This window comes from Platalea leucorodia (genome assembly GCF_965183815.1).
Source record: "Platalea leucorodia genome assembly, chromosome: 34".
In the NCBI taxonomy this organism is placed as follows: domain Eukaryota; kingdom Metazoa; phylum Chordata; class Aves; order Pelecaniformes; family Threskiornithidae; genus Platalea; species Platalea leucorodia.
Window position 1 is genome coordinate 147,296 of NC_138856.1, and position 14,236 is coordinate 161,531.

General features: G+C 68.4%; 2 protein-coding genes across 4 annotated transcripts in view; one reads left to right on the forward strand and one right to left on the reverse strand.

Annotated features, from left to right (window-relative positions):
• Positions 1–921: 921 nt before the first annotated feature.
• Positions 922–8,244, forward strand: LOC309601408 (REST corepressor 2-like; the record flags this gene model as incomplete). Its single annotated transcript, XM_082334402.1, is given in 15 exon segments — positions 922–996; positions 998–1,043; positions 1,500–1,556; positions 1,645–1,725; positions 2,617–2,669; positions 2,771–2,878; positions 2,880–2,933; positions 4,764–4,888; positions 4,957–5,026; positions 5,129–5,320; positions 5,458–5,535; positions 6,130–6,187; positions 7,020–7,057; positions 7,059–7,250; positions 7,963–8,244. Coding segments are annotated over 15 exon segments (1,509 nt in total).
• A 3,185-nt stretch (positions 8,245–11,429) lies between these two features.
• MARK2 (microtubule affinity regulating kinase 2) overlaps positions 11,430–14,236 on the reverse strand; it is a 29,073-nt gene continuing 26,266 nt past the window's right edge. For 2 of the 3 annotated variants that reach the window (XM_082334449.1, XM_082334450.1), the window contains one exon: positions 11,431–11,901. In XM_082334449.1, coding sequence (XP_082190575.1) covers positions 11,532–11,901 — 370 coding nt within the window. In that variant the 3' untranslated portion in view covers positions 11,431–11,531. Of the gene's footprint in view, positions 11,902–14,236 lie in introns of all 3 variants that reach the window. The other variant, XM_082334451.1, reaches the window with a different exon arrangement.

The following is a 14,236-nucleotide window of genomic DNA, read 5'->3' on the forward strand; positions in this document are numbered from 1 at the left end:
CCAGCCCCACATCAGCCCCATGCCCCCTCAGCCCCACATCAGCCCCATGACCCCCCCAGCCCCACATTCCCCCCAGCCCCACAGCAGCCCCATGGCCCCCCAGCCCCACATTTCCATCAGCCCCACAGCAGCCCCCCTGTGGGACAGGACCCCCCCCCCCCAGCCCCACATCAGCCCCATGGCCCCCCCAGCCCCACATCCCCCCCAGCCCCACATCAGCCCCATGGCCCCCCCAACCCCACATCAGCCCCGTGGCCCCCCCAGCCCCATAGCAGCCCCCCTTTGGGACAGGACCCCCCCCCCCCCAGCCCCACATCAGCCCCTTTGTCCCCCCCCGCCACCCCCCAGCCCTTTGTTCCCTCCAGCCACGCTCGGGGGGGGGGGTGACACAGCCCCGCACACGTGTGTGCCCCCCTCCCCACCCCACACCCCCCCCATAGCGAGGCTGGGACACCCCCCCCGTGCCCCCCCCCCCCCCTTGCCGCCGGCGGAGGGGTACGCTGGGGGCGGGGGGGCCGTGCTGAGGCCGGGGGAGCTGGAACTACTTTGGCACCGTCAGGCGGCGGGAGCGGCCGGCGGAGCATTGTGTGGGCGCGGGTGGGCTCGGGTGGGCGCCAGGACCCCCCCCCCCAAACACCTCCCAACCTCCCCCCCTCCCCTCTTTACCCCCCCCCCAACTTTACTCCCCATTTTGGGGGGGTTTCCTCCTTTTCGGGGAGGGGACCCCAACCCCCCCAAGGCAGCAACACCGCATCCCCCTCCCCCAAATTCCCACGCCCCCCCCCCCCCAATATAACCAAGGTTGGGCTAAAGTTAGCATGGGGCAGCGGGGCTGAGCCCCCCCCCCACCGGTGGGGCCTTCTGGGGTCCCCCCGGGGGGGGATTTGGGGGTCCCCCTGAGCTCCCCCCCCTCCCCAGGCGATGCCGTCGGTGATGGAGAAGCCCTCGGGGATCCTGTCCCGCAGCCGGGCGAAATCGGTGGCCGCCGGCGGTGGCCCCCCCCCCCTCCGAGGACGAGGGCAGCGAGGACGAGCACGCCCACGGTGAGTGGCCCCCCCAAAAATAAAAAAAACCACGCCTGTACCCCCCTGCACCCCCCCCCAAACACACACCCGTGGGCCCCCCCAAAACCACGCCTGCGCGCGTGTCCCCCCCACGCCACACGCGTGTGTGTCGGGGCACCGCGCTCGCCCCACGTGTTGGGGGGCGGGGGGGGCTGCGCTCATGTCACCCCCCACTCGTGGAGGGGTTTTTATTTTGGGGGGGGGGACACACACACAGGACACGGGGACACAAGGAGGGGGGGGAACAAAGCCCCGTCCCCATTGTCCCCGGCCGCCCGCATGTGCGCCGGCCGCCGGCTTTGTTCACCCCGCGGGGGGTGCAACCCTTGCCCCCCACTCCCCCCCAACCGTGGGGGGCCGGTGGAGACCCCCCCGTTAAGCCCCACCCCCCCATTAACCCCTGTGTCCCCCCCCCCCTTTTTCCCCCCTCCCCAGACAGCATGATCCGGGTGGGGGCTGACTACCAGGCGGTGATCCCCGACTGCAAACCAGGTAGGGACGGTTTTTGGGGGGGGCTGGAGGGGGGGTTGGGGGGTTCCCCCCCCCTTTTTGACCTCCCTTCCCCCCCCCCCCCCCCCAGAGAGCCCCGCCCGCTACAGCAACAAGGAGCTGAAGGGGATGCTGGTCTGGGCCCCCAACCACTGCGTCTCCGACGCCAAACGTGAGCCCCCCCGCGCGGCGTATCGGGGTGTCCCCTCGGCGGGGGGGGGCTGCGGGGGGCTCCCCACCCCCCCCGACACCTCCTTTGCCCCCCAACACCCCCTTCCCCCCCCCCGTAACCCCCCCCCTTCCTCCTCAACACCCCCTTTGCCCCCCTAATCCTCCCTTTACCCCCACTTACCCCCCCTTTACCCCCCCTTTACCTCCCTCTTTACCCCCCTTTGCCCCCCCAACACCCCCTTTGCCCCCCCAACACCCCCTTTGCTCCCCCAATCCCCCCTTTACCCCCCCTGTACCCCCCCAACACCCCATTTACCCCCCCATGACCCCCGCCTTTATCCCCAACACCCCCTTTGCCCCATAACCCCCCTTTATCCCCCCTTTATTCCCCCCTTACCCCCCTTTGCCCCCCTTTTGCCCCCATAACCCCCCTTTATTGCCCCATAACCCCCTTTACCGCCCCTTTGCCCCCCATAACCCCCCTTTTATCCCCTCATAACCCCCCCTTTCCCCCATAACCCCCCTAACACCCCCCCTTTCCCCCCCATAACCCCCCTTTTACCCTCCTTTACCCCCCAGTCCCCCCCATTGCCCCCCCCAATCCCACCTTTTACCCCTCTAATCCCCCCTTTATGCCCCCATAACCCCCCCTTGCCCCCCCCAATTCCCCCATTTACCCCCCATAATCCCCTCCTTACCCCCTTGTACCCCCCCAACACCCCCTTTCCCCCCAACCTCCCCCTTTGTCCCCCCCCAATCCCCCCTTTTACCCCCCCCAACACCCCCTTCACCCCCCCCAACACCCCCTAACCCCCCCTTTACCCCCCAACACCCCCTTTACCCCCCCCTTACCCCCTCCTTCACCCCTTAACCCCCCCCTTTCCCCCTTCAGTCGACAAATACATCGCCATGGCGAAGGACAAGCACGGCTACAACATCGAGCAGGTACCGTGGACCCCCCCCAAACAACGCGGGGACCCTCCGGGTGCCCCCCACGCACCTCCTGACCCCCCCTCTCCCCCGCGCCTGCCCCCCCCTCCCCCCAGGCGCTGGGGATGCTGCTGTGGCACAAGCACGACGTGGAGAAGTCCTTGGCCGACCTGGCCAACTTCACGCCCTTCCCGGACGAGTGGACGGTGGAGGACAAGGTCCTTTTTCGAACAGGCCTTCAGCTTCCACGGCAAAAGCTTCGCCCGCATCCAACAAATGGTGAGAGACACCCCCCACCCCCACCCCCAAAACCCCTGCACCCCGCTCCCGGTGACCCCCCCGCGGCGGCTGGACCCGTCCCCAGCCTCGTCCCGCGTCTCCGGTGACCCTGGGCCGGGGGTTGCTGTCCCCACGGGACCCCCAGGGTGTCCCCCGGGGTGCTGGGGGGGGACAGGCTGCCTCAGGATCCCCCCCCCCCGGAGTCGAGGAGGTGGTACAGCCCACCCCATCCCTCCCTATAGATGATATGTGCCACCTCTGACCCCCCATAGGGGATGGTACGTCCCCCCCCATAGGGGATGGTACATCCAACCCATGACCCCCCCATAGGGGATGGTAGGTGCCACCCCGACCCCCCTGTAGGGGATGGTACGTCCCACCCTTGACCCCCCAATAGGGGATGGTAGGTGCCACCCTGACCCCCCCCATAGGGGGTGGTACATCCAACCCCTGACCCCCCCCATAGGGGATGGTAGGTGCCACCCTGACCCCCCTATAGGGGGTGGTACATCCCACCCTGACCCCCCCCAATAGGGGATGGTATGTGCCACCCCTGACCCCCATAGGGGTTGGTATGTCCCACCCTTGACCCCCCAATAGGGGATGGTAGGTGCCACCCCTGACCCCCCTATAGGGGGTGGTACATCCCCCCCCCATAGGGGATGGTACATCCAACCCCTGACCCCCCCCATAGGGGATGATATGTGCCACCCCGACCCCCCTATAGGGGATGGTATGTCCCACACTTGACCCCCCCCCATAGGGGGTGGTAGGTGCCACCCTGATCCCCCCATAGGGGATGGTACGTCCCACCCTTGACCCCCCAATAGGGGATGGTAGGTGCCACCCTGACCCCCCCCATAGGGGATGGTATGTCCCACCCCTTGACCCCCCCCCATAGGGGATGGTACGTCCCACCCTGACCCCGCTCCCAGCGGTGCCACCTGCTCCCCCCCCCCGCCCCCCGCAGGTGGTACCTCCCCCCCTCCCCCCCATTTTTAGGGGTGTCCCCCCCATTTTTAGGGGTTCCCCACCCCCCATTTCTGGGGGGATCCCCCCCATTTCAGGCCACCCCCCCCCCATTTCCAGGCCTTCCCACTCCCCCATTTTCAGGGGGTTACCCCCCCCCCCCCAATTCCTCAGGGGTTCCCCACCGCCTCCTCCCCCCATTCATAGGGGTCCCCCCTCCCCCATTCATAGGGGTCCCTCCCCCATTCATAGGGGTCCCCCCTCCCCATTCATAGGGGTCCCTCCCCCATTCATAGGGGTCCCCCCTCCCCCATTCATAGGGGTCCCTCCCCCATTCATAGGGGTCCCCCCTCCCCATTCATAGGGGTCCCTCCCCCATTCATAGGGGTCCCCCCTCCCCCATTCATAGGGGTCCCTCCCCCATTCATAGGGGTCCCCCCTCCCCATTCATAGGGGTCCCCCCACCCATTCATAGGGGTCCCCCCTCCCCATTCATAGGGGTCCCTCCCCCATTCATAGGGGTCCCCCCTCCATTCATAGGGGTCCCCCCACCCATTCATAGGGGTCCCTCCCCCATTCATAGGGGTCCCCCCACCCATTCATAGGGGTCCCCCCTCCCCATTCATAGGGGTCCCCCCACCCATTCATAGGGGTCCCCCCTCCCCATTCATAGGGGTCCCTCCCCCATTCATAGGGGTCCCCCCTCCATTCATAGGGGTCCCCCCACCCATTCATAGGGGTCCCTCCCCCATTCATAGGGGTCCCCCCACCCATTCATAGGGGGTCCCCCCCCTTTTTTAGGGGTCCCCCCCAAATCTAGGGGTCTTCACCCCCTCGCCCCCCCCCCAAATCCCCCCGCAGCTCCCCGACAAGCTGATCCCCAGCCTCGTGAAATATTATTACTCCTGGAAAAAAACCCGCACCCGCACCAGCGTCATGGACCGCCAGGCGCGCCGCCTCCTGGGCCGCAAAGACCGCGACGACAGGTATCCCCTTCCCCCCCCGCGCCCCCCAGAACCCCCAAAATCTCCCTTTTTCACCCCAGTTTCCATAGCAACGACGAGACCGACGACCACCGCCCCGTTAACGAGGGGGAGACGGAACCAGCGGACGCCAAAAAAGAGGTTTGGGGGGGGGGGGGGGAGGGGGCTGGGGTCACCGCGCTCACTTTGTGAGCGCGGTGACCCCAGCCCCCTCCCCCCCCCCCCCAAATGAATCAATTCCAGCCTTTTTACCCCAAAACCGCCCCGCGCAAGGAAGCCCAATACCGCCACCACCCCCCGGCGCGCCACCGCCGCCGCCCGCCGCGCGGGATGCACCTCAGCCGCGAGGACGTCGCCGGCGTCACCGCCAACCCCGACCTGGGGGCGCTGGCCCTGCGCCAACTGGATTGTCAACTGGTTTCCCTCAAACGGCAGGTGATAAAAAAACACCCCTCCCCCCCCCCCCAACTCATAGGGTGCCCCCCCAAGTTGTGGGGTGCCCCCCCAAGTTGTGGGGTGCCCCCTAAGTTGTGGGGTGCCCCCCTCCCCGGGGACCTCTCGTTCCCCTGTAGGTGCAGCGGATCAAGCAGATCAACAGCGGCCTGAAGCAGGCGCTGGAGGGCGGCGTGGAGGGGCTGCGGCCGCCGGAGGTGGGGTCCCCGCGCGCCCCACGGTGTCCCCACGGTGTCCCCACGCACCCCACAGTGTCCCCACATGCCCCACGGTGTCCCCACATCCCCCACAGTGTCCCCACAGTGTCCCCACGCGCCCCACGGTGTCCCCACATGCCCCGCGGTGTCCCCACGGTGTCCCCACGCACCCCACAGTGTCCCCATGTGCCCCACAGTGTCCCCACACGCCCCACGGTGTCCTCACGTGCCCCACGGTGTCCCCATGTGCCCCATGGTGTCCCCACGGCGTCCCCACGCGCCCCATGGTGTCCCCACACGCCCCATGTGCCCCACAGTGTCCCCACGGTGTCCCCATGCACCCCACAGTGTCCCCATGTGCCCCACGGTGTCCCCACATGCCCCACAGTGTCCCCATGTGCCCCACGGTGTCCCCACGCGCCCCACGGTGTCCCCACGGTGTCCCCACGCGCCCCATGGTGTCCCCACATCTCCCACGGTGTCCTCACGGTGTCCCCACGCACCCCACAGTGTCCCCACGGTGTCCCCGTGTCCCCTCGTGCCCCACACGTCCCCGTCACCCCCCCCCTCGCCCCCCCCCCCTTTTCCCCCCAGGCCAGCGGCAAATTCAGCTCCCGCTGGACGACGGACGAGCAGCTCCTGGCGGTGCAGGGTGAGTCCCCCCCTCCCCCCTGTCCCCCCCCCGTCCCCCCTGTCCCCCCCCATCCCCCCTGTCCCCCCCTCATCCCCCCCTCATCCCCCCTTATCCCCCCCCGTCCCCCGTGTCCCCCTTGTCCCCCCTTGTCCCCCGCGTCCCCCCTGTCCCCTTCATCCCCCCCGTCCCCCCTGTCCCCCTCGTCCCCCTCATCCCCCCTCATCCCCTCCGTCCCCCCCGTCCCCTCCATCCCCCCTTGTCCCTCTTGTCCCCCCTGTCCCCCTCATCCCCCCCTTAACCCCGTCCCCCCTTGTCCCCTGTGTCCCCCCCCTTCCCCCCTCATCCCCCTCATCCCCCCCATCCCCTTTATCCCCCCCGTCCCCCCCCCGTCCCTCCGTGTCCCCCCCCGTCCCCCCCTCGTCCCCCCCTTATCCCCCCTCGTCCCCCCCCGTCCCCCCCGTCCCCCCTTGTCCCCCACGTCCCCCCTCATCCCTCCCTCGTCCCCCCTCATCCCCTCCGTCCCCCCTTGTCCCCCCTGTCCCCCTCATCCCCCCCTTAACCCCGTCCCCCCTTGTCCCCCCTCGTCCCCCCCTGTCCCCCCCTGTCCCCCCTTGTCCCCCCTCGTCCCCCCCCTGTCCCCCCTTGTCCCCCCCTCGTCCCCCTCATCCTCCCCTTCCCCCCCGTCCCCCCTTGTCCCCCTCATCCCCCCCCCGTCCCCCTGTGTCCCCCCCCCATCCCCCTGTCCCCCCGTCCCCCTCGTCCCCCCCTCGTGCCCCCCTCGTCCCCCCCTCATCCTCCCCCGTTAACCCCCCCGTTAACCCCCCCCGTTAACCCCCGCCGCCCTCGCCAGCCCTGCGCCGCTACGGCCGCGACTTCCCGGCGGTGGCGGGGGGTGCTGGGGAACAAGACGGCGGCGCAGGTGAAAAGCTTCGTCCTGGGCGCCCGCCGCCGCTTCGGCCTCGACCGCCTGCTGCGGGAGCGGGGGGGCCCAGAGGGGGGGCGACCCCCCCCGCGCCCCCCCCCCGCCGAGGGGCGGCGGCGGCAGCAGCAGGAGGAGGAGGAGGAGGAGGAGGAGGAAGAGGTGAGCGGCGGCGGCGGGGGTGGGGGGGGTGCGGTTTAGGGACTGGGACCAGTTTGGAGCCGGGGACTGGGACCAGTGCCAGGGCGGACGGAAGGAACGGGCCCGGTTCCATCCCCCATCTTGGGCCCAGTTCTGGTCCTGAGCCAGGGACTGGGCCCAGTTTGGAGCCATGGACTGGGCCCAGTTCAGAGCCAGGCACTGGGCCCAGTTCCATTCCTGAGCCAGGGACTGGGCCCAGTTTGGAGCCATGGACTGGTCCCAGTTCGGAGCCAGGCACTGGTCCCAGTTCCATTCCTGAGCCAGGCACTGGTCCCAGTTTGGAGCCAGGGACTGGTCCCAGTCCCAGCTCTAGTCCCAGTCCCAGTCCCAGTGCAAAGACTGGTCCCAGTTCTAGTCCCAGTTCCACTCCTGAGCCAGGCACTGGTCCCAGTTCCGAGCCAGGGACTGGTCCCAGTCCCACCCCTATTCCTGGTCCCCATCCCAGTCCCAGTCCAAGTCCTGGTCCCAGTTCCGCTCCTAAGGCAGGGACTGGTCCCAGTTCCAATCCTGGGACTGGTCCCAGTTCCATCCCCGGCCCCAGTTCTGGTCCCAGTTCCAGTCCCGGTTCAGGAACTGGTCCCAGTCCTGGAGCCGGGTTGCATTCCTGGCCCCTCCCCCCGCGTTGGCCCCGCCCCCGGCCCCGCCCCCACACCGCCTCTCTCTCTCCCCACAGGTGCAGATCACGGGCGTGTCCCGCCCGGCCCCGCCCCCCGGCTCGGCCCCGCCCCCCGGCTCGGCCCCGCCCCCGCCGCCGGCCCCGCCCCCACCGCCCTCCCCCTCGCGCCCCCCGCAGCCCCCGCCCCTCCTGCGCCCGGCCCCGCCCAACGCCCCGCTGCTGCCGCGGCCGCCGCCCCCCCTCCAGCAGGGCCGGGCCCCGCCCCCCCTCATCCGCCCCGGCCACGCCCCCGCCGCCCGGCCCCGCCCCCCCGCCGCCGGCCACGCCCCGCCCCGCTGAGCGCTGGGACCCGCCCCCCCCTCCCCCCCCCCCCCCGGCAGCGCCCCCTGCTGGGCCGGAGGACACGCGGCCCCGGGGAGGGCGGGGGAGGTCCGGGGGGGGAGGGGGAGGCCCGGGGGGGGGGAGGGGGGGTCCCGGTGGGGGGGGGAGGGGGGGGGGTCCCCGGCCGCGTTTGCAATAAAGGTATTTTGCTAGAGCGGCTGCGTGAACTGGGGGGGACTGGGAGTTACTGGGAGGACTGGGGGGGGGGTACTGGGAGCACTAGAAGGGGGATTACTGGGAGGACTGGGGGGGTTACTGGGGGGGTTACTGGGAGGACTGGACGGGGGGTTACTGGGAGGACTGGAGTGCACCCAGTGGGTACTGGGAGTGGTTACTGGGAGGACTGGGGAGGTTAATGGGAGCACTGGGGGAAGTTACTGGGAGGACTAGGGCTTACTGGGAACACTGGGGGGGGCTACTGGGAGGACTGGGGGTTACTGGGAGGACTGGGCTGTGCCCAATGGGTCCTGGGTTGTACTGGAAGTGCTGAGCTACGCCCAGCTGGTACCAGGGGGCACTGGTCTGTACTGGGAGCACTGGTCTGTACTGGGGGGATTGGTCCATGCTGGGAGCGTTGGGCCCATACTGGGGGGCACTGGTCTGTACTGGGAGCCCTGGTCTGTACTGGGGGGACTGGTCCATGCTGGGAGCATGGGGCCCATACTGGGGGGCACTGGTCTGTACTGGGAGCTTGTGGCCTGTACTGGGGGGCAATGGTCCATACTGGGGGGCACTGGTCTGTACTGGGAGCTTGTGGCCTGTACTGGGGGGCAATGGTCCATACTGGGGGGCACTGGTCTGTACTGGGAGCGTGGGGCCTGTACTGGGGGGCACTGGTCCATACTGGGGGGCACTGGTCGGTACTGGGAGCGTGGGGCCTGTACTGGGGGGCACTGGTCGGTACTGGGAGCGTGCGGCCTGTACTGGGGGGCACTGGTCCATACTGGGGGGCACTGGTCGGTACTGGGAGCGTGGGGCCTGTACTGGGGGGCACTGGTCGGTACTGGGAGCGTGGGGCCTGTACTGGGGGGCACTGGTCCATACTGGGGGGCACTGGTCGGTACTGGGAGCACTGGTCGGAGGCGACAGATCTTTCTGGAAAGTTTTTAATCTAGAACCTGGAAAATCCACAGCGGCGCGGGCCGGGGGCGGGGCCGGGGGCGGGGCCAGCGGCGCTGCCCCTCCCCCCCCCTCCGGGGGCGCCCCGCCCCGCCCCTCCCCCCCCCCCGGGCCGTAGCACCCCTGGGTGCCCCCCCCCCCCCGCGGGCACGGGGGAGGGGCGGGGCTGGGGGGTCCCCTCCCCCCCCGAGGTATGTCAAGGGCGGGTGCAGCCCCTCCCCCACCCCCGGGGGGCGGGGCTACAGCAGGTCAAAGGGGGCGGCACCCCCCGCCCCTCCCCCCCACGCCGGGGGGTGGGGTTGGGGGAAAGGGGGCGACCCCCCCCCCCCCCAGGCAGCAGCACAGCCCCTCCCCCACCCCGGGGGGGCCCTTCCTGAGTGAGGGGGGGAGGGGAGGGGGAGGGGCACCCCCAGGCCCCCAAGGGGGCGGGGCCAGGGCGCCCCTAAGGCCACGGGGGGGGGGGGGCACCGGGGTCTCCCCGTGTCCCCCCCTCCCCCCCCCCAAGGCTCGGGGACGCCCCGCAGGGCCCTGGGCCACCAAAGAGGGGCCCCGGAGGCCCCTGGGCCACCAAGGACGTCCCTACAGGCCCCTGGGCCACCAAAGAGATCCCCATGAGGCTCCTGGGCCACCAGGATGTCCCCTGCGGTCACTGGGCCACCAAGGATGGCCCCACAGGCTCCTGGGCTACCAGGATGTCCCCATGTCCTCACAAGGCCCTGGGCCACCAAAGATGTCCCCATGAGGCCCTGGGCCACCAGGATGTCCCCTGGGGTCCCTGGGCCACCAAGGATGGCCCCACAGGCTCCTGGGCTACCAGGATGTCCCCAGAGGTCCATGGGCCACCACAACATCCCCATGAAGCCCTGGGCCACCAAAGATGTCCCCACACACTCCTGGGCCACCAAAGGTGTCCCCATGTCCTCACACAGCCCTGGGCCACCAGGACGTGCCCATGAGGCCCTGGGCCACCTGGGCTGTCCCCACAGGTCCCTGGGCCACCCAGGGTGGCCCCATGTCCTCAGGAGGAACCTGGGCCACCAGGACGTCCCTAGAGGTCCCTGGGCCACCAAAGATGTCCCCACGAGGCCCTGGGCCACCAGGACGCCCCCACGGGTCCCTGATCCATCCAGGATGTCCCCACATGTCCCCAACAGGTTCCAAGGCCACCCAGGACGTCCCCATGTCCCCACAAGTCCCTGGGCCATCCACGAGGTCCCCACGAGGTCCCTGGGCCATCAAAGACGTCCCCAAGAGGTCCTGGGCCATCAAGGACGTCCCCAAGAGGTTCCTGGTCCATCCAGGATGTCCCCAAGAGGTCCCTGGGCCATCAAGGACGTCCCCAAGAGGTCCTGGGCCATCCACAACGTCCCTTGGCCATCCAGGATGTCCCCACGATGTCCCTGGGCCATCAAGGACGTCCCCAAGAGGTCCCTTGGCCATCCAGGATGTCCCCAAGAGGTCCTGGGCCATCAAGGACGTCCCCAAGAGGTCCCCGGGCCATCCAGAACGTCCCCACGATGTCCCCGGGCCATCCACAACGTCCCTTGGCCATCCAGGACGTCCCCAAGAGGTCCTGGGCCATCAAGGACGTCCCCAAGAGGTCCCTGGGCCATCCACAACGTCCCTTGGCCATCCAGGACGTCCCCAAGAGGTCCTGGGCCATCAAGGACGTCCCCAAGAGGTCCCTGGGCCATCCACAATGTCCCTTGGCCATCCAGGACGTCCCCAAGAGGTCCCTGGGCCATCAAGGACGTCCCCAAGAGGTCCCCGGGCCATCCACAACGTCCCTTGGCCATCCAGGACGTCCCCACAAGGTCCTGGTCCATCCAGAACGTCCCCACGATGTCCCCGGGCCATCCACGATGTCCCCACGATGTCCCCGGACCAAGCAGAACGTCCCCACGATGTCCCCGGCCCATCCACGACGTCCCCGGCCCAAGCAGAACGTCCCCAACAAAAGTCCCAGATCCATCCAGAACGTGCGTGTCCCCACCCCCACCCCCATCCCCCACCCTCAACCAGGGTCCCCCGGGGCCACCGGGCCGGGCGTCACCCCCTCTTCCCCCGCTCTCACGCGCGCGCGCGACGGTCGTCCCCCGGAAAGCGGTGACAAAAAGGAGGTCACCTCAGAGCTTGAGCTCGTTGGCCACCTTGGAGGCGATGTTCTTGAAGGCCATGGAGGTCCCGGCGATGCGTTTGAAGCGGACGCCGTTGAGGGAAAGGCGGGGAAGTTTGCAAACCTCCATCTCCCATTGGACGAAAGAATCGTGCCCGGGCGCGCCGTGGGCGCAGAGGAGGACGAAACGCTCTTGGGGTTCGCACCGACAACTGTTGGCGTCGAGAACTTTCCGGATTTCCCGTAACATCTCGCCGGGTTCCAAGGAACTCGTCGTCTTCATGCTCCAGGTGAAACGGAGGGAGCGGGGTTTGGCTTCCCGCCCGCCGCCGCCGCCGCCGCCGCCGTCGCGGGGCTCCTTCTCGGGCGCCACGGTCGGTCTGGGGAGAGACGGGGGCCGGGAAGGGCCGGGGACGCGGCAAGGGGGACGCGGGGGGGTTGGAAGGGGGGCGCTGGGACCAGTATGGTGGGGTTGGGTGGTCACTGGGACCCCATGAACATCACCGGGACCAGTATGGTGGGGTTGGGTGGTCACCAGGACCAGTATGGTGGGGTTGGGTGGCCTGGGGGGTCAATGGGACCAGTATGGTGGGGTTGGGTGGTGTAGGGCCATCACTGGGACCAGTATGGTGGGGTTGGGGTGGGGCACTGGGACCAGTATGGTGGGGTTGGATGGTCACCAGGACCAGTATGGTGGGGTTGGGTGGTCACCGGGACCAGTATGGTGGGGTTGGGTGGTCACTAGGACCAGTATGGTGGGGTTGGGTGGCCTGGGGGGTCACCGGGACCAGTATGGTGGGGTTGGGGTGGGGCACTGGGACCAGTATGGTGGGGTTGGGTGGTCACTGGGACCCCATGAACATCACCAGGACCAGTATGGTGGGGCTGGGTGGTCACCAGGACCAGTATGGTGGGGTTGGGTGGCCTGGGGGGTCAATGGGACCAGTATGGTGGGGTTGGGTGGTGTAGGGCCATCACTGGGACCAGTATGGTGGGGTTGGGTGGCCTGGGGGGTCACCGGGACCAGTATGGTGGGGTTGGGGTGGGGCACTGGGACCAGTATGGTGGGGTTGGGTGGTCACTGGGACCCCATGAACATCACCAGGACCAGTATGGTGGGGTTGGGTGGTCACCAGGACCAGTATGGTGGGGTTGGGTGGCCTGGGGGGTCACCGGGACCAGTATGGTGGGGTTGGGTGGTGTAGGGCCATCACTGGGACCAGTATGGTGGGGTTGGGGTGGGGCACTGGGACCAGTATGGTGGGTTTGGATGGTCACCAGGACCAGTATGGTGGGGTTGGGTGGTCATCGGGACCAGTATGGTGGGGTTGGGTGGTGTAGGGCCATCACTGGAACCAGTATGGTGGGGTTGGGTGGCCTGGGGGGTCACCGGGACCAGTATGGTGGGGTTGGGTGGTGTAGGGCCATCACCGGGACCAGTATGGTGGGGTTGGGGTGGGGCACTGGGACCAGTATGGTGGGGTTGGGTGGTGTAGGACCATCACTGGGACCAGTATGGTGGGGTTGGGTGGCATAGGGACCCCATGAACATCACCGGGACCAGTATGGTGGGTTTGGATGGTCACCAGGACCAGTATGGTGGGGTTGGGTGGTCATCGGGACCAGTATGGTGTGGTTGGGTGGTGTGGTGGGGTCACCAGGACCAGTATGGTGGGGTTGGGGTGGGGCACTGGGACCAGTATGGTGGGGTTGGGTGGTCACTGGGACCCCATGAACATCACCGGGACCAGTATGGTGGGGTTGGGTGGTCACTAGGACCAGTATGGTGGGGTTGGGTGGCCTGGGGGGTCACCGGGACCAGTATGGTGGGGTTGGGTGGTGTAGGGCCATCACTGGGACCAGTATGGTGGGGTTGGGTGGCATAGGGACCCCATGAACATCACCGGGACCAGTATGGTGGGTTTGGATGGTCACCAGGACCAGTATGGTGGGGTTGGGTGGTCATCGGGACCAGTATGGTGTGGTTGGGTGGTGTGGTGGGGTCACCAGGACCAGTATGGTGGGGTTGGGGTGGGGCACTGGGACCAGTATGGTGGGGTTGGGTGGTCACTGGGACCCCATGAACATCACCGGGACCAGTATGGTGGGGTTGGGTGGTCACCAGGACCAGTATGGTGGGGTTGGGTGGCCTGGGGGGTCAATGGGACCAGTATGGTGGGGTTGGGTGGTGTAGGGCCATCACTGGGACCAGTATGGTGGGGTTGGGTGGCCTGGGGGGTCACCGGGACCAGTATGGTGGGGTTGGGTGGTGTAGGACCATCACTGGGACCAGTATGGTGGGGTTGGGTGGCATAGGGACCCCATGAACATCACCGGGACCAGTATGGTGGGGTTGGGTGGTCACCAGGACCAGCATGGTGCGGTTGGGTGGTGTAGGGCCATCACTGGGACCAGTATGGTGGGGTTGGGTGGCCTGGGGGGTCACCGGGACCAGTATGGTGGGGTTGGGGTGGGGCACTGGGACCAGTATGGTGGGGTTGGGGTGGGGCACTGGGACCAGTATGGTGGGGTTGGGTGGCCTGGGGGGTCACCGGGACCAGTATGGTGGGGTTGGGGTGGGGCACTGGGACCAGTATGGTGGGGTTGGGTGGTCACTGGGACCCCATGAACATCACCAGGACCAGTATGGTGGGGTTGGGTGGTCACCAGGACCAGTATGGTGGGGTTGGGTGGCCTGGGGGGTCAATGGGACCA